This window comes from Drosophila kikkawai, chromosome 3R, assembly GCF_030179895.1.
Source record: "Drosophila kikkawai strain 14028-0561.14 chromosome 3R, DkikHiC1v2, whole genome shotgun sequence".
NCBI lineage: Eukaryota > Metazoa > Arthropoda > Insecta > Diptera > Drosophilidae > Drosophila > Drosophila kikkawai.
This window is the reverse complement of record NC_091731.1, coordinates 22,419,388-22,443,870: the sequence shown is the minus strand read 5'-3', so window position 1 is coordinate 22,443,870 and position 24,483 is coordinate 22,419,388. Positions and strand designations below refer to the sequence as shown.

Sequence of the window (24,483 nt, the reverse complement as noted above, 5' to 3'; positions counted from 1 at the left end):
ATATATATATATATAGAAAAGAGGAGTTTCCAAAAATGTTTAAAAATTCATTAAACAAATATAAAACCTAAAGACAGCAAAGGGGAGTATCTAAAGAAGTATCTATACAAGCTTCTTAGGTCTAAGATATAGACACCGTTCAGTGCAGAAGTTTCTACAAATATATATAAGTATTTTTATGTAAACAAAGAGGAATTTCTGCGTTGTAGGTAGCTCTAGACAAAGGAAAGTAATTGTGTTTTGCCCACAATAACAATAATTTGCCAAAAATGAATGCTTTCAAGTGATTTCTTTCATGTCAAGCTGCCAATCGAAGACTCCAACGCCCACGTCCAGAAATTTCAAACCCACCAGTAACCAGTAACCATTACTCCTTTCCCTGCCGAAATCCGCTGAAAGAGTACCAGTAAGACCCAGACCAAGACCATATTCAGTTATTCACTTGTATTCAAGTTAATTAAAAGAAAGTTGGACTGAGGTCTCTGGGATAATGTGGGGGCGCTGCTGGTTATATAGCCTTACTTGCGCACATAATACATAGAGTATTTAATGAAACCATTTGAGGCTTAAGCCAACGCCGTTGTCGCGCATGTGGCAAGTGTTTGACTTGCAGCATGTCACTTTGAACCGCCCCAATTTGATATAAAACAAAAAAACATACGAGTTTATATACATCTGTCCCTCCATAAAGCCGAGTATCAAGTGTCACGCAAGTCTTTCTGCGAGGTCCACAAGTCAAAGGGTCACAACCGGACCCGGACCCTCGTTCACTTTCTACACACACCCCGGTTTAGTTTGGTTTCGTTTCGAATAGAAACGCCCGAAAATTAAGACCCCTTTTTTTAGAGGAAAGTGAAAAATAAAGTACAAAAGGGAAAATTCTAAAAGAAATTAATTAATTAAGGTAAAATCTTGGTAAACTTGAATGTGTACAAACATCTTCCTGTTGTTCTACCTGAGCTTTTTTAGATTCAAAATGAAATGAATAAATTATTTAAACTATAAAGTAATATAATTTTCTTTCTGTGTTGCAGGCCGGAAAATTAAGTTTAAAAAATACAAAAAAACCCAACGCATAATGCAAAAACCTGATAAATTGTCACGAAAATCGCACGTGTGCGATATCAGCGAGTGGCGCCGGCAGTTCCATGGAGAAACAGACCCAGAAACACTACCATTTTCAGACCCAGACCCAGACGTAGAGCCACCAGACCGGATCACTCGACTGTGAAATGCAATGGGCGAAATTCACCCGCAAAATAAAAAAAAATCAGAAATAAAATAAATGTGAAATAAAAATGCAAGAAGCCGAGTTAAAGCCGGAAAATGTTAACTGTAAACAGGCGGCATGGTATTGCAACGTGATTACCGGCAAGAGGGTGATTTTTTGGCAAAAAAAAAACGGTTAAAAGCTGTAGCAGGGCGCTTTGATATAATGAAATCTTACACGCAAAAATTAATCAGGGATTCAGAAAAAGTACAACCGAGAGGTAGAATTTAAAATTATGAAAAATATAAGTAAATTTTACTTTCAATAAAATAATTTTTTCTTACGAAATGTTTTTGTTTTGTTTTTTTTTTTATATAATTATTATTAAAAGGGTTCCTTGAAATTCCTATTTATCGTTTTTTTCTGTGATAACAGCTTCTGTACAAATACAATTATTATGAATATAATTATAAGCCTTCTTAGAAATGTATAAATTTAAAAATATAAAATACGATAAGGTTTTCCTAATAATATGATATCAAAAGCAAATTTAAAACACTACAAATCATTTCTTATAAATACCTAAAAATACTTATTTTCTTGGTTCTGGTAGAAATTTTAGACCAAATCAAGTTGGGCGATTTTATAACCACTTTCTCACCAGTCTTGCAGGTTTTTCTCAGCCAAAATTGTATTTATGTTATATCTAGACCTCAAAACTTTCAGTACCATTGAGATTTTCTCATGCCATTGAAAATGCCGACCGCCTCAATTTTAATAATCAGTCACGTACCGCCTAGAAATATATACATATATGCCTCGGTGTGGGCAAAATAATCATTTTCAATAATTACGAAACGAATGATGGATCTGCCGAAAAAAAAGAACACTTGCCACAGCCAACAAAATAGTTGCCTCTTATCGCAAATAAAATAAAACAATTCATTTTAGGTAATGAGCGTGTACATAAATCGGGGCAATGGGAATTCGAATCCATTTCATTTCAGCCAATGGAATGGGAATAGAAATACGAACAAAAATCGGTCTTATCAGCGGGGCGCAGGCAAACACAGTTGCAAAACAGCAAACACCATTTTCAAAGCCGATAGCTAAGCCAATCTGCCTCAACACAAAAAACATATATGGGGGCCCAATGAAAGGAATCTGAAAAAGGGGATCTCCAATTTCCAAGAATTCAATTGCGAGTGATAAGCGAAAGCTACGAGCCTTGTACCATGTACACCCTATATATAGAATTACTATATATCGGTCGAGTGGGAGCGTAATTTATAACTCTGTACTGAAAAAAAAATTTGTATTTCAATTTTTAAGATTATTTTTTTATGGTGAAAAGTAGCAGTACATAAAATTGTAGAGCAAAGATTTTATTAGAATAAAAAATCGAAGAAAATATTTTTTTTTTTTTACCAGAAATCAAAATTTAATTTAAAGAAAAAGTTTCCTTAAAATTTAAATAATCAAACTAAATACCACATAATAGTTTTATTATATGAGTACATTTATTTACGGCCGCTTTTCAGATATTATTAAATTTTTTATATTTTTTTACGCTTTATGAAATCATATTAAAGCCTTTCATTACATTTAATTTTTAAATGTTGCTCTAATTATTTTACAAACTTAAAGAGTAATTTTTAAATTTTTTCGTAGCCACATAAATGCATATTTTTGTTAACAAGCTTTTGCCATCATTTGCCTACACCTCAACTTAACCTTTCTTGCCGTGTAGGAATTCAAATAATTTCATGGCAAACACTGGCGCTGATAACACTCGCATTTAACTATGCCAAACTTGGGCGGGGACTCGTATAAACCTATGGTAGTACTATATACACCTGATAAACAAAAAAATAAACCCTATAGAAATCGTATCTAAAAATTCTTACCACTTTGGGCAACGGCGATAGCGGCATGCTGAACAGATATTCATCGTTGAAGATGTTGTAATTGTCCAGCGTCATTTTGTCGTATATCTGTATGGCTTCCGTTTTGACTGCTTTTTTTAATTAGCTAATATTTGTTTGAATTGTTAAATTGTTTCTGCAACACAGGCAGGGTGAGTCAAACGAATTCTGGCGAAATTCGCCAAAACGAAACACACACTATTATAAATGTATCTGTAGCGGTGGCAAGTATCTGTATCTGTATCGTGCGAATTATTTGTGTTGTCTGTTTTCAATATTTCCTAGAATTGCCGACTTGCTTGCTGCTTTTGTTTAAATTTTTTTTCAGGCACCGCACATTCTGAGAGAGTCGCAATTTTTCACACACACAATATTATTTCTTTTCTGCTGACTTTTCGCGTAATTTTCTCGTCTTGGTTTGCGTTTTTTGCGCAATTTCAAATTCACTCGACAGCTGCCGAAGCGATTGGCACGGCAACTTGTTTAGACTAAATGCGTCATCGTGAATGGCGGGCTTTTTATACCAGAGACCCGGTCCGCTGGCTCGGATTGAGTGTTTTTTAGTCAGAGAGCAAAAGAGTGAGCGAAAAAATACCATCGAGTGAGTCAAAAGATATGGGGGGGCTCTGGCATTTCCTGAGCAGCAGCGAGAGCTGTAAGGCCCCAAGAAATACACACATCCACATATAAATATATCGGGTTAAACCCAGGCAGGAATGCTTTACGCTCTACGGATTGAGATATGTATATTCTCTCCATATTCTCAACTATTTTTCGGGTGTCTCACGTGCCCCACGGCAGCTTGGTTTTTCTTTGGCTACGTAAAAAGCCTTTTGTTTACCCCGCGATTCCCCATTTCGATTTCGATTCTGGCCAGGCTTATCTTATCGCCCAGTGGAGACAATTTAGTTATGACATAAGCAACTAAATTTAAAGACCCCGGTAAAGTCCCGCCCATATGAAACCCATGAATGGTGAACCTTTGTGGAGGAGCTCTTATCGCCCGGTATAGCTTTTCGAAATGGGTCGCAATTGGCGGCGGTCCGGTGTCGCCGCCGCCGCCGGAGGCTCAGGTGGCTCAGGTTACCAACTGCAGTCCGGCGCAGGTGTTATTCCTAGGCACTCTGTTTTTTATCTATGATACGTTAGCTTTTCAATAAATATTGATGGGGGCCCCTTCCACCGAACACCGATTGTATCGATGCCTTGTAATCGTATGCGGATAGCTCTAAAAAATAAAAGGCCGCACTGACCTTGCGGCGTCACTTACGTGCGCTTTGTACATGCATATGTATGTATGTGTATTACCTCCCCAAAAACGGGCGGAAAGTGCAGCGGAAAGTGGGTCATGTGACACTGGACATTTGTGCTCTACTTACCTGTAACGAGAAAGAGAAATTCACAGTCAATTAGGATTCTAATTGAGATCAGAATAAGTGGCTAGGGTTACATTCCCTGACCCAGATCGATAAGGATTTGCGAAATGAAAGACGGGCTTTGGTTGGCATGTGAAATTAGGAAGGTATATTGATGGAACACAGATCTTATTATATATTAAGATATATGTTATAGTAATAGATATTGAAAAAACTAAAGTTTTCAGTATTATATCGAAAATATTGTGAGTTTTGATGGGTACATATCTAAACATTTAAAATCATTGAAAATACCGAGAAATATCAAACTATTTTAGAACATTTTATTTAAGGGAATTTTCAAATCTACATTAAATATCGATACAGTCTCAACCGTATATGAAAATATGATTTATAGATATTATGTAGACTATTTTTAACCAATTCTTAATAATAATATTAGATAAGAAGATCATTGATTCCCGTCTTTATGCACATTTTAAATGTAAAATATTCAAGTCAAAAATTATAACATAATCCCCATAATATCCCCAAAACCCCCTTCTTTTCATAATTGGTTTTCTGGAAAATACCCCTTAAAACAATCTCCCAAAACTGGTAAACTCTTAACAAAAATGTATATAGTTAGGCCACAGAAAATTCCACACACTCATGCTGGGACGTCATAACGAATGATAAGGGGTTTGCCACTGGTTTCCATTTCCACTTTCGCGACTCTGTTTGAAACCGGGAGCTGTTTGTAATGCCGGTTCTGGTAAGTACCAGCACCAGATAGCGCGGGATTCGGAAGAACTCGATGGTCAGTAGTTTTCTTTTTTTAGAATCAGAATAACATATCGGGATTTGTGCACTTTCCCCATGCAGGAAGTGGTGCTCGTAATTCGGCGGACTTTGCTGCGAATAACAAATAATGAATAATGAGATTTTCTGCCGAAGCCGCTGGCTAAATGATTGATAAGGCCGCCGGCCCGTATCTGCTGAAGGCGTTTACATCAGTGCTTTAAAATAAAGTTATCTCTGTCTACGTATTGTTTTCCTTGCCGCGGCGATAAGGAAATATGGAAGGTTTCGCGATAAGTCTTGCAGTTCCGTAGTAGCGTGATCAAAACTTCCGGTGCTGATGATGATGATGATGATGATGGGGGTCTGGGGTTCGAGTCCAGTGTGTGTCGTAGGCCTCATATCAAGATAAGATTGAATGGCTAACAAAGGAATCGAATCTATGACAAATACTTGCTACTCCTAGAGACCACAACCACCCTTGCCTATTATGGGTCTTACGATTGCCAAGTGTTTATGGTGTAAACAGAAACCAACTTGATTACTGCTTGCGATTTGATCAGGGAGTTGAGTTTATTAGCCCCAATTGCGAAGAAAGTTGACGTTTTTATGGTCAGGCCAATGGATCAGGTCTTATTGGTTGTACGTGCTTTGTTTTCGGTTTCTAGATAAAGTATTATTTCGAAATATATGAGTAACTTGATCGAAGAAAGGTTTTTAACTAATAATAAACTAAATTATAAATCATTCTAAGTAGATTATTTCATAATCTTAGGCTTTTTTTTAGGGATTATTCATTTGAATCTTTTACTGTCACTATAAAATTTTCAACATTTTTTACATAAACCCCACTGACAAATCCAGAAATTTCCTCACAAATACTCCATAAAAATTTCCATGTACCAAAAAGAATGTTGACATCAAAGTACTTCCGGATCAACAACCGACCACTCCTGATGCAACACCTTTTACAGCGCAACTCCTCCGCAAACTCCACTCCCTTCGCAGACTCCAACCAAATGAAGAAACCGTCCAACTCGGACAAGTTCAGCTCTGGCCCTGGTGATCCCAGTGTTATGGTGGGCAGGGATCCCTACCTGGTCAAGGTGGTGCATGGCTGTTCCAAGGAACCGCGTCTGCCCAACGACCGCTCGAAAAGGCGCTTTGGCGAGGACAGCTGGTTTGTCAGCTCCACGCCGCTGGCCGAGGTGCTCGGAGTAGCTGACGGCGTCGGTGGATGGCGTGATATGGGCGTGGACCCAGGACGCTTTGCCACTGAGCTAATGGCCTGCTGCTCTGGGCAGGCACAGCGACCGGAGTTCGATGGAAAGAGTCCCCGGGAACTGCTAATTGCCAGCTACCAAGAACTAAAACGCCGCGAACAGCCAGTGGTGGGCAGCAGCACCGCCTGCCTGGTGGCTATGCATCGACGGGACTGCACCCTGTACACGGCCAACCTGGGCGACAGCGGTTTTCTCGTTGTACGCAATGGAAGGATCCTCCATCGCTCCGAAGAGCAAACGCATGCCTTCAACACGCCCTTTCAGCTGACGGTGCCGCCTGGTGGTGGACAAGATTACTCTCTCTACTGCGACCGCCCAGAGATGGCCGTGTCCACACGCCTCACCCTGCAACCGCATGATCTGGTTATCTTGGCCACCGACGGCCTCTTTGACAATATGCCCGATAGCATGCTCCTCCAGATGCTCAAAGGAATCCGTGGAGACTCTGAAAGGGATCTACAGGCGAGTGCCAGTCGGCTGGTAGAAAAGGCCCGAGAGCTCTCGCTGAATGCCAACTTTCAGTCTCCTTTCGCCATCAGGGCTAGGGAAAACAATATTCCTTATGCCTGTGGCGGAAAACCGGATGATATTACCCTCATCCTGGCCAGCGTCGAGGTGCCATAGGTGTTGAGGTGTCGTCGGCAAATATTATACCATGTTTATTAAAAAATATATAGATACGTGTCTCGTGTTTATAAAAAGGGGTCTTTGGATGGCACAGAAGGAGGCAAAAGTATAGGTTTTTGGGAAATGGTCATAAGCTATTATTTTTACTACAAAAAATTCTACTTTTGATATTATTTAGCTTCACATTTCTACTTTTTTTAAATTTAAACAAAATCCCTAAATTAAAGGCAACCCCAACACTGAGTATACTCATAGTATTTCGCTATTATCTCGACCGCCGCTGTAGGCTAGCCGTACTATATATTTTTATACCCTTGCAGGGTATTATAATTTCAGTCAGAAGTTTGCAACGCAGTGAAGGAGACGTTTCCGACCCTATAAAGTATATATATTATTGATCAGCATCACCAGCCGAGTCGATCTAGCCATGTCCGTCTGTCCGTCCGTCTGTCCGTCTGTCCGTCTGTCCGTCCGTCTGTCCGTCTGTCCGTTTCTACGCAAACTAGTCCCTCAGTTTTAAAGCTATCTGAATGAAACTTTACATATAGTCTTCTATATACTCTCACTGCTATATATGTCGGAACGGGCCGGATCGGACGACTATATCATATAGCTGTCATACAAATGTTCGATAAATTTTTAGAAAAAAAATTATAACTTGGATGTTTTTTAACATTTTTGCACAATTTTTAAGACATGGCCATTATATATTACTTTTGAATTTTGGTAAAAATTTTATGAAAATCGGACCACTATATCTTATAGCTGCCATAGGAACGATAGGGAAGGTAATAGAAAAAATTATAACTTCGTTCTTTTTCAACGTATTTTCATCTACTTTGAGACATGAGCTTCTGGTATTATTTCAAAATTTTGGTATAAATTTAATGAAAATCGGACGACTATATCTTATAGCTGCCATAGGAACGATAGGGAAAGTGATAGAAAAAATTATAACTTCGTTGTTTTTCAACGTATTTTCATCTACTTTGAGACATGAGCTTTTAGTATTATTTCAGAATTTTGGTAACAATATTATGAAAATCGGAGAACTATATAATATAGCTGCCATATAAGTGATCCGTAGATGTAGAGAAAATGTAAAGCTGGGAATGTATAACTGTAACTGTCAAACTGTAAACATATTAAGTATAGGTAAAATGTTATGAAACTCCGTTTAGTGTCTGTTTTCGGCATTATAATTTATAATATAAATATGAAAACCAATCTGCAAGGGTATACAAACTTCGGCGTGCCGAAGTTAGCTTCCTTTCTTGTTGTTTATAAAGACGCTGATTTGTATGTGCCTATATAGGTGCTCGTTCATTCAGCAAACGCGATTATGAATGGACGGTCCAGCTACAACCGATTCCACACACAACGCGCCGGGATGACTCACCGCCGTTTAACCAGAATTCGTGCGTTTTTTTTTCTCCACTTTTTCCATTTTGGCCCAGTTGGTGTGCGGTGCGGGGGCCAAGGGGGCAGCGGGACGTGCCACGGCCTAGGGCTCCACACTTGGCGCCCACTCGCAAACAAAACCTCGTAGTCAACAAAAAAAACGAGTTTCTCTCGACTCGCTAAAACGCTCAAATAATACTCGGAGAGGGAATATACAATATATCTGAGTGAGATATCTGAGTGAGTGAAATCGTAAAAAGCTCTCAGATACTCAGAGAGGAAGCCAAAGGCGAAATCAGGCGATCCGGTGCTGGAAATCCCCAGTGCAGCATTGCGAAATTCTCCCCAAGCATTTAAGCCTGTCGATTAAAATGGAGGCAAAACGGCTCTCGACTGGGATATATCCCTTAAATAAATTTAGTTCAGAGGCCTTATTCTTTAGGTAGTTTATATTTAAGTAGAGAATTTAATATTTAAGTAGTTATCAAAATGTAAAAAAATGATTCAAAATACTGATACTACCTTAGTTTTCTTATTTAGTAATTAAACAATTAGAAAGAAATAATATCTATCTAAATTTTGAAATACATCTGGGGCTTCCATGGAATTTTCTAGAAGTCTAAGGGTTTGCTGGAATATTTTTTAAAGAAAGAAAATTTGTTAACTATACATAATTCTTTAAATACGATCTTTTACACAAAATTTCTAAAAACAAATCTGATAGAAAAGCCTATCGAGAAGTTTTTTAGAAAGTTTATAAAGGAAAATCTCTAGAAATATCTATGAAAGTATGAGAATATTTCTAGAAAATAATCAAAAAGTATATTAAGAAATACTATATGACCTACTATCCTAAATATTTCTAGAGTTATATAGATATTTTGAGAGTCAAGACAGGAAAGATATTTCCTTTTCGATTCCGAAATTCTGTAGATCAAATTAAACTCTTTTTCTCCTTATCAAACATTAAATATAGGGAAAAGTATTAATAAAATAATTTTTATTATTGGTAAAAAGTCAGAAAAACTATAAATATTTCTAACTTCAATTAAGTTTTATATTATTTTTGAGGTTCTTCCCCCAAAAAACCCCAAATCCCTTCGAGCCTCAGTTGCATTTAAAAAGGAGTTGACACAATCTTGGGAGTGCTGTGTGTGCTGCTGGTCGGTTCCTGATAATTTTTCCTTTTGGCTTTATCTTTTCTCGCCTCGCACTTTTCAACGCCATGGCGAATCGAAGCTGGCAGCACCCTTTCCCCATTCCCTCCTGGTTTACTGGAATGCCATCGTCCGATGCTGCGCCTCTTCTTGGAATTTCACGCAGCAAGATGCGTCACACAATGCGAATATATACATATATCAGTATGCTATATAGGGAGGGAAGTGATCCGGGGCAGCCAGGATCGCTTCGCTGCTGCTCGGGGAGGTGTAAATCTTTCAGTGCCAAGAAATGCACTTGCCTCCAGATGTGCTCCAATTCCACGGGGAAATCCAGGCATTTCCACACCCAGTTTCCCCCAATACCATTTTACCATTTCCGTTTGCCTGGAATTAGTTGTATTTGCCAATGTATAACTCAATTAGGGGGTCCCTTGCTTTTGCAACTGGCATTTAGCACTGCCAAACACCTCCTCCCCCCACAACCACCCACAATTTGAATACGAATTTCTGGGTATATTCCATCTACTCGACAGAGTTCAACAAACCCACGAAACCAAATTAATCGACATGACGCGGGCAGTGGTGTGGTCTGGGAATTATGCAGAGGGATGGCTTTGAGGTAGGTAAATGGAAAAATTAGCTTAGATATTTCATTTAATTATTATTAAGTATGCTTTTTATATTATATATTATTTTATGAAAAACCTTTTAACCTTTTTCTTTGACTACATGTTGTTATTCCTCTTTAGAACTGCTGTGGTTTATGGGCTTTTAATACTTAATTGTAATTTATAATACGAAACTCTTGATTACAAATTTATATAAATATAAAAATATATTTAAACAAAAGAAAACATCATATATATAATTTCTATTCTGTTGTATTATAGTAAAAATTAATCTCACACACATTTAAGGGTTGAAAACCCCCCATTATATAATTGATAATTGCAAATAATGTAACTTGGTAATATAGCAACTATTATAGGCTCTCAAAACCAAAAACAAAACACAAAAAACTAATAACGTAATTGCTCAAATATTATGGTAGGGTTTTCAGTTTAATTCGCTGTCACCGGGCTTATCAGTTAATTTCAATCTTTAGCATTTTGAACGAAGGCATGGCTGTAGCTTTGTGCGGTGTTCTGTATGCAAAAGATAACACTATCGCGGCACTATCTGTCGCCCCCCGAATCCCCCTTGTAAACAGCGCTCCTCCCGATAAGTGTGTGTATATAATATTGCTTTATTTTTCCTTCTTTTTTTTTCTTACCTCACTCCCTGCTCCCATGACGCCCCAATTTGATTCCAAGAAATCGAAAGCTAGTGCGAAAGCACGCAACTTTTGACATTTTCCTTTTGTTTGTTGGCTTTTCATATAACATACATACATATTTGCTTGTTAGTTAAGTGATGATGACATAATTCCCCGACGGGGGAGAGGAAAAAATTAACATTGCTGCTGAAAAGCGATCGCTTTTCTCTTCGCTGGTTGTGACGTCATGCGGGTAAAGCAATCGTGTGACCAAATTTGGCTCTCAAATGAAGCGAGCTCAAAAAAAAAACCGGCTTTGCTACTCTAACACTTATTTTTTTGTTCAACGGCCTTAGCTTAAGCCAAGTTTAAGCCATTGACGTCATGAGATAATTTCATTAGCGTAGCGCCAAAATGCACAAGCTAAACGGACTTTTAGTAGCAGACAAAAATTGTTGTTTTTTTTCAGGGGACTTTCCCTTAATTGTTAAAGCAAATCGCAAAGGTAAAAACTTTTGGGGTAAAGAGAACACCAGAAAGAAAAATAGTAAATAAAGATAAACGAGAGTAAATAAAACTGTGATAAGATTTCAGAAATTGCAGATTCATCTTGTCATCGTTCCATTTATAAAAGCTGCAGAAAAAACGCAAACCACATTTAAATGTTGTTTATCAAGCTAAAATTACATTGTTTGTTAAATTAAGATTGGACTTTTATAACTAATTAATAAAAATCTACAACAAATTTAGTTTAGGTGGTTATAAACCTCAATTTCTGCTCACATAGATATATAAATAAATCTGTAAAACATAGCAGAAAAAAACCGAAAACTTTTAGATTTATGCAAAACTATCATAAAGTATTTCAATGTTAAAAAATCCCCGGAACATAATCTACAAAAAACCAAACATTTCTGGTTTTTATTTTCACGTTTCATGACTGAAATAAATCTATTACCTAATTTTTTATAGAATATAATAACAGATTTCCCCTTCAAATAGCCAATATAAACGTTTAGATAAAAAAGTATAAACAAAAACCTATTTTCATATAGATAAAACAGAAGATTCAGGTTAGAAAGTCTTAAAAAATCTGCAAAAAAATACCTAAAATATTTAATCAGTATTCAATAAATTGTGAAACAAATTCAACAAGTACCATTGATATCTACCAATTTGATTTCATAAGAATTACTATAAAAACCAGGTTTAACCATATTCCACAGAACTCAAGGAGTTTCCATCGAACACAAAGTCTATATTTACTCTTTTTTTATCAGTTTCAATAAAAAAAAACTATTACAAATTCGCGTATTCCGCGAAATTAACTCAAAGAGACCAAAAGCCAGTCAATGAAAGCGTTTGTAACTCAACGACAAGTGCGTCAATGTCAATTACAACTGTACTACAGCTACGTTATCTGTTCTATTGGTGCGATCAATCCGCTGTTCATATCAGAGCTGGTGCACCAAGGCAATCGAATTTACAAAATCCCATGAAAATTTCCAGGAACAATCGAAAGGCATAATAAAATAATAAAAAATAAAAAAAAAGAGTGCGAGGACTGTCAGAATGTCGTAAAAGTTTTGCACAGACCAGTGTTAAATACGGCGATAAAAACGTAGGGAGTAAATAATAAAGTAAATAAAGCGAAGAAGTCAAAGTCGGGGAACAAGAACAATAATAATTAATTGTTTGTTGTTTATGCATATAAATGCATATGCAAATGTATATATATACAAATATATATATATATTTTTTTTTTTTGCTGGCTAAGTGAACGAGCTGCGAGAGCCTTCGTTATTGGCGGAGGCAATTTTATATTTATTTATTTTTAGTCGATGCGCACATTAAATTGGCAATTTCTGTAGGATATCTGATCATGATTATAAAGTGCTAAAACACAAAAATACAAAACGTGTGGCTGTCAAACAGTTGGGGTTGAAATAATACTTTCAACTATTTTGTAAATTGAAAATAAGGGAAATGGTTTTTGTTTTATACATTTAATTATTTGTTGTTATTTTTAATATAATTATAAAATAATTCCTATATAATTGTATAATCTTTTCTTTAAAGAATGCTATACATAAATAATAAATTGTTAATATATAAAGCCATTCAAATGTATATTAAAAGAGTCACTTAAGGAATTTTCCATATTTTTACAAATTGGTTTTCCCCATATTTTTCTTGTTAATGTACCATAATTAAATTTCTACATTTTCTTTATTATTTTTAAAATGCTATTAGTTTGACCCCTGCTGTGCATACTTAAAAGTCTCTAAAAAGGTTATCTCCGAGGAGAGTTCGCTGCTCGTTAGCCGATTTGCTCGTGACTTTTAATGCGTTTGCTTTTAATGCATGGAATATTTATGTAGCACGCTGCATGTTTTATGCAGCACAATGCGAAAAAAAAGGCAATTTGAGTTGTTCAAGTGCATAGCACCATATACGGCATATAGCATACCCCCAACCCCACACAACACCCCTATATCTATGTATCCTATAGCTACATATGTAGCCACCCCATCATCCGAGCGAAATCTCCACATTGCGACGCGTGAGCTGCCTGACATTCTAAGTGGTAATCGTCGGTGCTTTCGGGGGGATTATTCGGTTTCGGTTTGAGGGGGTTATCAACAGACTCTCTGAAGCATCTGAGTGCCATTTGACCTTGGCATTGGATTTAATTCTATGGTGAAATCAACTGCAGCATAATGCCGAATGTCAAGCAAGGCAGGCAACACAAAAGCAGAGGATAAAAGGGGAGGAATATATGTGGATATGTACATACATATATGTTGAAATATATGTATGTAGAATGTGGCACATCAATTCTGGTATTAGCCAAAGGATTTGTGCAGCGAGAAGACATTTAAAATATTTTGGTTTTTAATCTTTTCGTTCGAAAATGCCATTTCTTAGCAAAGTCTCAGTTGTTCTATATTTCAATTACATTTATTCATAACAAGTGAAAAGTTATTTTTTTATTTCTATTTTTAAACTGAAAGTTATTTAAGATAAAAGTTCTCAGGGTGGGGAGAATGGCGTAGTCGACAATAATTGTGCTTAAAATGTTCCTCATTAAAAACTCTCAGAGCTGGTACATTGAATTGTGCTAGTCACGATTACTATTACGAATATTGTACTGAATATAGTATAGTATATAGTATATTTGATGATAAAACTTTAAACGTTTTTTTAAATTTACATTATTTTGGAACCATTTAAGATGCTTACGGATGATTTTTAAATAAAATGTTAAAGATACATACATTTTATAAATATTTTAAAATTATTAAAATTAAAATTAAGTTAACAATTAGCAATAGTTTGTTATTAATTTATTATTTTTATAGTTTATTACTAAATTATTTTTATCGCAATATTCTTTTTTGACGCAGTAATTGTAATAACAATTCAATTAAATAGCTTGATTTTTCCCCTGTCAAAATGATTTCTTTTAGAATGCTGTAGTTTCTATTGGATTCCAATTGGATTCTTACCCCCCAGCAGGCTGATTGGAAGCCTTGACCTCAGTGGAAGTCTTATTGGCTCGTTGGCCACACTGCGGCAGCATAAAGTTTGCGGCGCTGCACGTGTTGCAATTGCGAAACCAGGAAAAATAAATGAAAATAAAACACAAATAATATAGCCGCACCTACGCCGCAAAAAAGATACAAATGCAGCTACGAGATACAAAGATACAAAGGCGGGGAGTACCGAAAATCCAAAGCACATGCCGACGAAATAGCGCAAGAGAGAAACACCTAGAGAGAGGCGGCAACCTTGAGTGCAACAAAGGAATGCACACACTAAAACCACTCAATTGCTCTCACTGCACTCTCTCGCATGCGATAAATTAAACGTATCTGTGTGAACTGAGAGAACGAAACAGAGGGAGAGAGAGAGAGCAGTGTAGTTCTCTCTGGGGAAGCATACAAGTGTGTGCGTATGGAAGAGTGACAGCGCGAAAACAACAACAAAAGTGTAAATTGAAATTCCAAAGATGTCGACAAAGTAAATACGAAATAAAAACCCAAAACGAGACAGCAGCAAAAGGCAGCCACAGACACAGCAACAATAATAATAACAATGGAAAGCTACAACAAAATGCGCACAACACAATTCGGCGAATAATCATAATAAAAAAAACACAAATAAAAAAACGAAGCAAAGGAATATACATAACAACAAAAGTTCAAAATATTTTTTTAAACAAGTTTCCAGAGCGTACAAGCTTTTGCTGCTCTTTTCTATATATTTCTGCGATTGAGGCAAAGTCTGCTTTTCGCCATCACCATTTTTTGTTGCCTTTAGCGAGAAATATATCGGAATATGGCGGCATCGGCGATCGAAAAGCTAGGGGAAGTAACAGTGGGGCAGCGAGGGGTATATTGCGTTCTATGCAGTACCAGTTCGTACCGCCCGCGCTCACATCTCATCCTAACCCCCCTCCCCATATCTATCCTCTTCTAATTCCATCATAAAAAAAAGCCAGGGTTGGTGATTATGATGCGAAGCTTGAAATACCCTAGCACATCTCAAAGTATCATGGTAGCTACTAGGTATCAAATCTTGCAGATACAAATAGAACAAAAGAACTAAATATCTTAAAATGAAAAGCAGTCACTAACTACAATACCATGTTAAAAAAAGATTTAAATTCAAATTATTTATACAATTATCTGACTAATAAAAAATAAGGACTTTTACTTTACTCTCATGTGTTTACATGTCTCTCTAGTTTTGCATAGAAAACAGGTTCAATTAGTTTATGGATTAACCAACTCCCAACGAGAGGCTAATAAGACAGCTACAGGTTGTTTTGTTAAAACTTATTGTACCTACTACATGCATAGGTTCTCCAGTTAAAAAAAAAAATAATAATAATTACAATTACAATATTATAGTTTTTGTATCTGATTTCTGATTTTAAAACCATGCCTATATTAAGTCACAACACGGTTTATGGTTTTAAGTAAGGTACTTTAGATAGTAATATCCTAATACTTCCAACAGCAACAGAGCCTTCTTCTAGCTCCTAACATTATGTTCTAATGTCATACCTTAATTTGAAAAAAGCTTGTGAAAAAAGTGGGGTAGTCACAACCCATTGAAAACTTAGGTACTATTTCCACTAAGCTAGGAACAAATGACCCCAAATACCCGCTTGTTCTAGGGTATACAAATAGGGTATCTCTCCACTTACGATAAGATTGCGCACGGCGGCGGTTGTTGGTGTTGCCGCTGCTGCTATTTTAGCTGTCGATGTCGATATCGTTGCGGTTAGATCGGCGGGCAGAAAGTCCAATTGCTCCTCCTCCTCCTCCTCCAGTTCCTCATCTTCTTCTGCTGCTTCTACCCCATCCTGGTTCTCCGGCTTCAGCTTGGGATCATCTTCCCTCGCCTTTGCTAAGGCGCCGCCGCCTCTTCTGGTTGTGCGCTCGACTTTGACTTTCATGGTTATTTATTTAATAAACAATTTACACACTCCCCTTCACTTCCTTCGCTTATGGGTTAGGGTTTTTCCAGTGTTTGACAGCGGGGAACTCTCTAGAATCCAGATTAGTGGGACCGGACCACGCCCCGAAAAGCACGCACCGCCTTATGTTTTATTTCTTGTCAACACTTGAACTTCGCACGGCTTTGTTTTAGTATTGCAATATTTCGTAATTGTGTTATTTCCAATTTTGAATTTTTCTTTCTTTTCACTCACACACGCACTCACACACGGACGTAGATAACGCGAAATTACACATGGACGTGTAACTGTTATTTCCTTTGGCGTAGTGTGCGCCTTTTCCTTTTGTTGTTGCCTTCGTGCTGCTTTTGTTTTTGGGGAATGTTCTCGTATGCACTTGTGAAAGTGTTAAAAATTAACTGTAACAACAAAAACAAACGAATGTAGAGGAGTCGAGGGCGAATAAACGTAACGTTTTTGTGTTTTTTATCGCCTATCTCGCTCTGGCCAAACGTGGCTCTCCAGTGCGTGCGAACGGGAGGGGGCGTTGGGCTGGGCGGACCGATTAACGAGCGAGAGGGAGAGAGAGGATGAGTGACAGAGAGAGCGTTGTGGGCGAGAGACGCGAGAGAGAGGGAGACACAAAAGCCGCGTGGCTTTCCGCTGCCGTGGCTGCAGTCGCGTTGCCTTAACAAAAAGCGAAAAATAACTGAATAACTGAGCAGCGACGGCCACAGACCGCTTCGCTTTGCTATCCGCCGTCGGGTGACGTCTTGGCCATTGCCTCACACACACACACACAGTGCACACTAGCGCGCCAGCATACGGCAGCGGCTCACACAGATACTCGCACACACGCGCAGCGCCTGGAAATACAAGTTGCGTATATGCCAGGGATGCACAGAGTTCCCAAAGAGCGGAACTAGTTTGCTTGAGCTAGGATTGCGAGAACTAGTTCAATTAGGGGTTTTAATTAATTAAAACGTTGAATGGCCATTCTAGCTTTTGTGGTTATATTATTAATATTAGATTAGGCTTCTAATATTATATACTCTCTTTATGAAAGCCAAAAAGTAGGCAACTCTTATACACAATGTTCTCTTTCCCAAAAAAAATAACCTGAGTCATTGAATCATTAATTGCCCGTATTTAATTAACACAATTTCTCGTTCAAATTATTCCATGCTTCCGTTACAAAAAAAAATATATATTTGTATGTATATATTTTTTGACACTTGCCAAAAATAAATGCCAAAAATAATCCTTGAACAAATTAAACAAACCGCAAAACCGCATGGAAAATCCCACGTGAACGGTATTTTCTTGCTCCGTTCCATACAATGCCCGATGCTCGCGGCCCTGACGAATGTCCGGGCAAAGAAGAAGCGCACAATAAATGTCAATTCAAAGCAGAGAGCATGCAAGAGTGCCTCTCTCACTCATACAGCGACAAAACCACATGTCAGCCTTTTATTGCATGCGAGAAAAATTACCAATGAGAATAACTCACATTGAGTGAGAGAGGGAGTACCACTCGGCTCAAAAGCAGTTGCACTCAATTGAAGAATTTGGCGCGCAGCTCGTTTGTTGACATTTTCCACTTTGTTTTGGTCCGCTCGCACGCTCTCTCTCTGTGTCTCTCTCTTCTTCTTCTCTTTTTGTTTTTGTATCGTTTGTTGTTGTTGCTGTTTCGGATTTATGTATGCCACGCATCGCATCGCCACTTTGCGTTTTCGGATGACTCATCGGGGTTTTTACACACGGATACGTGTTGGATACCAACACACAGATACTCGAAGTGAAACTAATGTGGGCCTCCCGCAATTTCAGTTTCAGATTCATTTTCAGATTCCCATAGGCTTGGGTTAAGGCTCTGGGACTCACAGACAGGTTCGCCACACGTTAAAAAAGTCACTTGAAAGTTATTTCTATTTTAAGAATTAAATTTAGGGGAATTTTGGTAATTATTATTTTAGGGTATTTTAGCCAATTTTAAAAATATTAAAGAAATTACCCTTTCTAAATTAAGAATTAAATTAAGAGGAATGTTACTAGGGAAATAATGATTATTTTTGCTGTTTATATTATATTTATTTTTTATATGTAAACTAGATAAGTTAGTTAAATAAATTACCCTTTCTAAATTAAGAATTAAATTAAGGGGAATGTTACTAGGGGAATTATCATTATTTTTGCTGTTTATATTATATTTATATTTAATATTTAAACTAGATAAAAGGTTTACTATATTTAAGAATTTAAAAAGTCACTTAAATTATCTTGTTATTTAATAATGTATTTTTTTTATATTAATGTTAAAACTTTGTTCTCAGAGATTTTCATACACAAACTTGCACAAATACAAGATTCTCTCACAATCTCAAATGGTTTTAGTCTATTCCCTTACATTTTCTCCCAGTGCAACCATCCGAGGTCCGAGGTCGTTTAATGAGTGCAAGCGAGAGTATCTGTATCTGCAAGATGCATTTGGGCGCGTGCTAAATGCGTCTATTAGCCGCAGCAACACCGCCCCGTACGATGTGTATGCATTAATTCCAATCCCATTCGGACTTGCATTCGCATCTTCCGAGACCCATTAGGTCTCAGGTAGCCAGGTAGATTTGGGACTCGCCACCGCCATTAGTTGGGACTTGGGAATGACTCCGGATCGAGACAAAGACAGAGACAGAGTCACCTCTCGCAGCACGAGTCCGATAAGCGGTGTCTGAGTGCTGGCGTCGAGCTGTGGCACTTCCCGAGTTTTCAGGACGTCAGACTGGCCATTGAGCAGACGGAAGATGGGAGTGTCACCAAGGCCGAGGGTTGAATGCCTTCAATGTTTGGGTTTCAGTTGCTGCTAATGTTGCAGCAATTTGCCAGGCGACTGCACGGGTGCACCAACCACTCTGATTAGGTTACCATTCTAGCTCATATTCTATGGGTTACCTTGGGTTAATTCTCGGGAATTGCCGGCGGAAAGGAAATCGGAAGCGGAAGGAGCATTATATATTTTTTATTGCCACTTACGTAAGTGATTTCTATGTTTTAAAAAGGATTATGATGAATGCAAGAAAATAAGCTTGTAATAAAATTATTTATTTGACATATATAACCTTCTTTATACTTTCACTAAATACCATATAAATAAAGTAACCACCATTAATCTCTCAGAGATTTTTCATTGCATATATCTACAGTGCTTTGTTTGTCATTTTCGTATCTCCAAAGTCTCAATTACATTATAATTATATCTACTTATCACTTCAAGTGCTTGCGCTGACGCTTAATTTATTTAAGTCCAAACAACTTGTATTCGTACTTAATTATTTACATAGCGATACGATCGCCTGAATAATGTTTGCATTGATTAAAGTTTCGAGATCACGTCATGGAGGAGGGCGAGCGACGTCATCGTCAGCAAGTCATCAGGTTCCCGGAATATTGTTTATAATTCCCGGTATCAAATGAATAAGCCCCGAACCAGAGAGTTGTATTTAATAAATACACCCTGAGGAAATTTAATTCGAGCTCCCTTATGAATGAATGGGAACCACTAGACTTGGTGGGCGTTTATATGGTATAAAATACGTATATATGTATAGGCAGGTATTAATCATATCGCAACTATTTCCGTTGCAATTATTTCAAAGTCTTAAGCACGTGCGATGCCTGCTGTTTTATTTTCTCGGTGCTTGGCAGGTGCAAATGTGTTTTTTCACGGACAAGTGGTCCGCACTTTCATTGATAGGAAAACAAGTTCCAATAAAACCCAATCGAAATCAAAAGAGACGACCTTCAGTCGAAAAAACAGCTGATTGCTAATGCTAATGGGAGCATTTAAAAAATAAAAATAACAAGAAACAACAAAAAAATAAAGGCGAAAGGGGCGTGTTAACTATTGCAACCAAGTAAATGATTAAGAAAACTTAATGAGTTTGTTGTAGAACCGTATTTTTCGAGCGACGCTCATTAAAAAATTAAGCATACGGAATAATAACAGATATGGCAACAATAAAACCTAAACGACGGCAAAATAAAGTTGTTAATTGTTTTTGTAATAATTAATAACAATAACAACAGCAAAAGTCGGAGCAAAGCAGAGCGATCAACACCATACTGTTTCCAGAAACAGCAACACAACAAGTTCAAGGACAGAAAACCAAAAGTTGCAGCATTGAAAGTAACTTTAAAACAAGCTTTTCCTTAAAGTCCCATATACATTAAAGGGTTTCTTAATGGAATTACATTTCACATATTTTGTAACCTATTATGACCAAGTCAAAGAAGTATTTACTGGGGGAAATTCATATGATTGTCAGGATTTCCTTGGAAATAATTATTATTCCCGCATACTTAATAGAATGTTTAAAAATAACATGGAAAGTTATGGAAACGGAGTTTCCACTATGTTTGGATTTTTTTCTTATGCTCTTATGGTTTTTAGAATATAATATATATATATATATATAAATTAATTCTACATTTAAGACGATTAATATTTAGCTTTTTTGTCTTGGATATATGTTTTATATGTTTTAATTGATATTAACCTTTTGTATTTATCCTTAAAATTAGTTTAAACTAAATTACAATTATTAAAAATACAAGGTATAATTTTGTAGAAATTCATTAAAAGCTTTTCTCTTGAAATCTCATTGATTATATGATTGTTTCTCCTGATTAAGAAGTACAGGGCCTTTCGGACCTGACCAATTGAAAAGCATTTGGCCTAGTCATACCAACTGTCAACTGCTCAACTCAGGAACTCAACCAACGCGGCAGATAAGTGGCGAAAATCAGCCTGAACCACGAACCTCAATCCTAACTACACACGAAAAAATGGAACCAAAACTTTCAAATACTTAAAAACATTAACTTAAAATTCCACTTTAATAATTTCAAATATTAAACAGTCACTAAGTTAACATTATAATTTAAAAAAATAAGAAACTTCTAAATAAAAGTAAAAAATTTAGAATTTGAAGAAATAAAATTCGTATTAAAAATAGCAATTTCATATTTTTTAGAATTTCACTTGTATCCTTTTATTTTTAATTTGAAATGTTGCTTAATTTTATATTTATTTTCATAAATAATCAGATCAACGTGATATTTAAAATCAAGAATAGTAAACTATCAGTTTGATTTTATTTACAATTTAATATTATACCTTCTTTTCAACATGGAAATTTATTATACATACTTAAATGTACTACAATCTGCGATAGAAATTAGATAACATTAATTTCCATTTTAATGACAATATTTGTCTCTGTGTAACCATATCATTTCTCCTAGTAGAAACACCGTGAATGTGCTCCGGAGTGCTCGCGGCTCTTGGCATTTCCGTTCTACGGTTTCACTTTTCAGTTGTTTTTGCTTCTCTAGCGGCTGTTTACGGCTTTTTGACTTCCTGGCCTGGTTCACGTTCGTGACTATGCAACTGGACTCTTATCTGCTCCGGTCCGGTCCGGAGGAACTGGCTCTGTCCGCGGCGTGTGTTCACCGTCATCGTTGGGGGGGTTCATGGGGTGGTTGGATTGTCAAGCTTCCAAGGTTCCGGGGTTTCGAGGCGGCGATAATGTTCAGGCGACCAGGTAGACTTTCCGTCGCGACACGGACACGGACACGGGAGACATGTGTGCATGCATCACCTGGGTATTTTTACAACATGACGTTATCAGGCGTTTCGCGCTCTAGAGCGGCGACGATCGTTCAGATTAAAATTAAAACGCTTCTGCCAACTAAAGGGGTTTTCTGCTTAAAGATAGTGTCATTTCGACTATAGTCATACGTCTGGTTTTTTAAATAATTATGGTACTAAAGGGTTGTTTTTGTAACATTTAAACGATAGGGTTTTTAATTAAAAGAATTGACCATATAATCGCCCTTGGTTGTATGAACTTGGGCTATTTTTTCATGAAAGTATCTTAAAAAACTTAACGAATTTTTTAAGAGTTAACAGCTTTCTTGATCTTTTTCTTATAAAAACGGCTTAAACCTTTATAAATTCCAGTATTTCAGTTTTAAATTTAAATTCGTTGCAACTGCGAGTAATAAGTTCAAAAAGGTCATGCTTCCCGCGGGCAATATCCCCCGCGAATTAAACCCTTTTGTTGGTGCTCAGATCTGTAACTGTCTGCTGATTTAATTTAAATTTATTTAAATAACTTTACATATGTACATGTAGAGATCCAGTTTTTTTGTTCGCCGTTGGAACAAATTAAATTACTCGAAATGTATTTTTTATTGTTTGTTTTATTTACTTATTCCCCTTTTTTATTATTATTTTTTTTTTTGTGTGTGTTTGGGGAGTGGCATTCCCACGCCACAGCGGTCAGTAAATATTTACTTCAGATAAAGGCTTGAAAAATAAAACATACTTATGTATATATTTGGGGCAAAACGGAGGAGCACTTGGCTCAACATGTCGCATACGTGATGGAAGCGATATCAAGTATACGCCCCTTGGACGCCATTTTTTTTCGTTTTCCCAGCTGCGATTTTCTCACCCAACTAAAACGCAATTAAAAAAGATGAAAAAATGGAAAAAACGAGCAAAAACAAAAGCGAACAGAAAAAAATCGACTTGGAACGAAGCGCCGCCCACAAAAACCGCAAAATAAAAGTCGACAGCAAATAGCAGAGATCAGGGAGGTGGCAATCGTAAATGCCTAGTTTTTGCCTCACTCATATGCACAAGGAAAAAAATCAAGTCAAGAGTTGCATCTTTAAATAGTTTTAGGAACGATTAAGGATTTTTTCCAAGATTATGTTATGTAGAAAAAAAATTTAGAAAATATAATTTTTAATATTATTTTATTTTGCTTTAATTCTTAATGTATTTTCTTTTTCGCAATTACATGAAATAAAATTGTACTGGTGTGTATTTCACCATTTATCTTTTATTAAGGGGAATTTCTTTGTTTAATCTTTGCCAAAGTCGCACGCAATACGCAATATTTTATTTATTTTTTATTATATTGTATATTTAAATAATGTACTCACATGTCGCTGCTGATGATGATCCATGACATATTTCACAGCTTGAACAGATGCATAGTCCTGGCGCTGAGTTTGTTGATGAGCTTGTTGTTGATTTTGAAGTTGCTGGTGCGAGGATACGGCTGCAGATGTGGTTGCTGGTGCCAGGAATTGTTGCTGCTGCTGCTGTTGCTGTTGCACACATTGATAATAACAATTGTTGGACTGCGATGTTGTTGGTTGCGTGTAGTTATTATAAGTGGCCTGTTGAATATACTGAGGTTGCTGCTGCTGCTGCTGTTGCTGATTGTAATTATTGACATTCATGCTGTTGTTGTTAATGTTAATTTGGCGCTGCTTATTGGACTCGTTAATCCAGGAGGCGCCCCAAACGTTGTAATTATCATTATAATTATTGTGCTGCATTTCGATGGCCTTTATTGCAATCATCAACGGGCAACAGATTGTCAGCGTTTATCACAAGAGATGTTGCAATTTCCTGCTCTCCTTTGTTTTATTTTGTTTTGTTTTGTTTGTTTCCTTTTTTTGCTCACTTATTTTTGGCTTGATTTATCGTCAACTGTCTTTCTTTGCAGATATTACAAGATTTTTAATTTTATTTAAACTTATTTACAAGTTATATTTAATTTTTGGCAACTCGTTTGGATTGATTTAGGTATTTGCTAAGATAGTTTTATTTTTTATCCTTGGGACTTGGTTTCTTTTGCTCTGTTTTTAAAGAGATTTTTCTGTAATTAGTTATTATATATTATTTATTTTAATTAATTTTTCAGATCTTTAAGTTTAAAGAGGTGAAAATTTAATTATTAACCAATTTTAATTTGATGTTAAATATATATATTGTCATAAACTTTATTGTTTGCTTTCAGTATTGGGTATAAACTGTTTTATTAGCTACTGTTTTTTTCTTTTTAGTTTTCGTTTTTTTTTTCAGAAAGAATTCTTCAACTTTTATTTCTATTTACAAGTTGTTCAATGTGGAGAAAAGGTTTTT

The 24,483-nt window shown here is 36.7% G+C and overlaps 2 protein-coding genes across 4 annotated transcripts in view; one reads left to right on the top strand and one right to left on the bottom strand.

The window, feature by feature from the left end:
• The window catches only part of kay (transcription factor kayak), a 34,885-nt gene extending 10,678 nt beyond the window's left edge, over window positions 1–24,207 (bottom strand). The window contains exon 1 of one of the 3 annotated variants that reach the window (XM_070286315.1): window positions 23,493–24,207. In XM_070286315.1, the coding sequence (XP_070142416.1) occupies window positions 23,493–23,918 (426 nt within the window). In that variant the 5' untranslated portion in view covers window positions 23,919–24,207. Of the gene's footprint in view, window positions 1–3,117; window positions 3,621–16,232; window positions 17,244–23,492 lie in introns of those variants that run through there. The other 2 variants (XM_017164967.3, XM_017164968.3) reach the window with 2 other exon arrangements.
• Window positions 6,105–7,254, top strand: fig (fos intronic gene). The gene has a single exon (XM_017164970.3). It carries the CDS (start codon window positions 6,203–6,205, stop codon window positions 7,196–7,198), a length of 996 nt encoding a protein of 331 aa, XP_017020459.1. The 5' UTR covers window positions 6,105–6,202; the 3' UTR covers window positions 7,199–7,254.
• Window positions 24,208–24,483: the final 276 nt, after the last annotated feature.

What these genes read in the sequence shown, in the direction of transcription:
- fig (XM_017164970.3), top strand. Translation starts at nt 6,203, where the DNA reads ATGTTGACATCAAAGTACTTCCGGATCAACAACCGACCACTCCTGATG.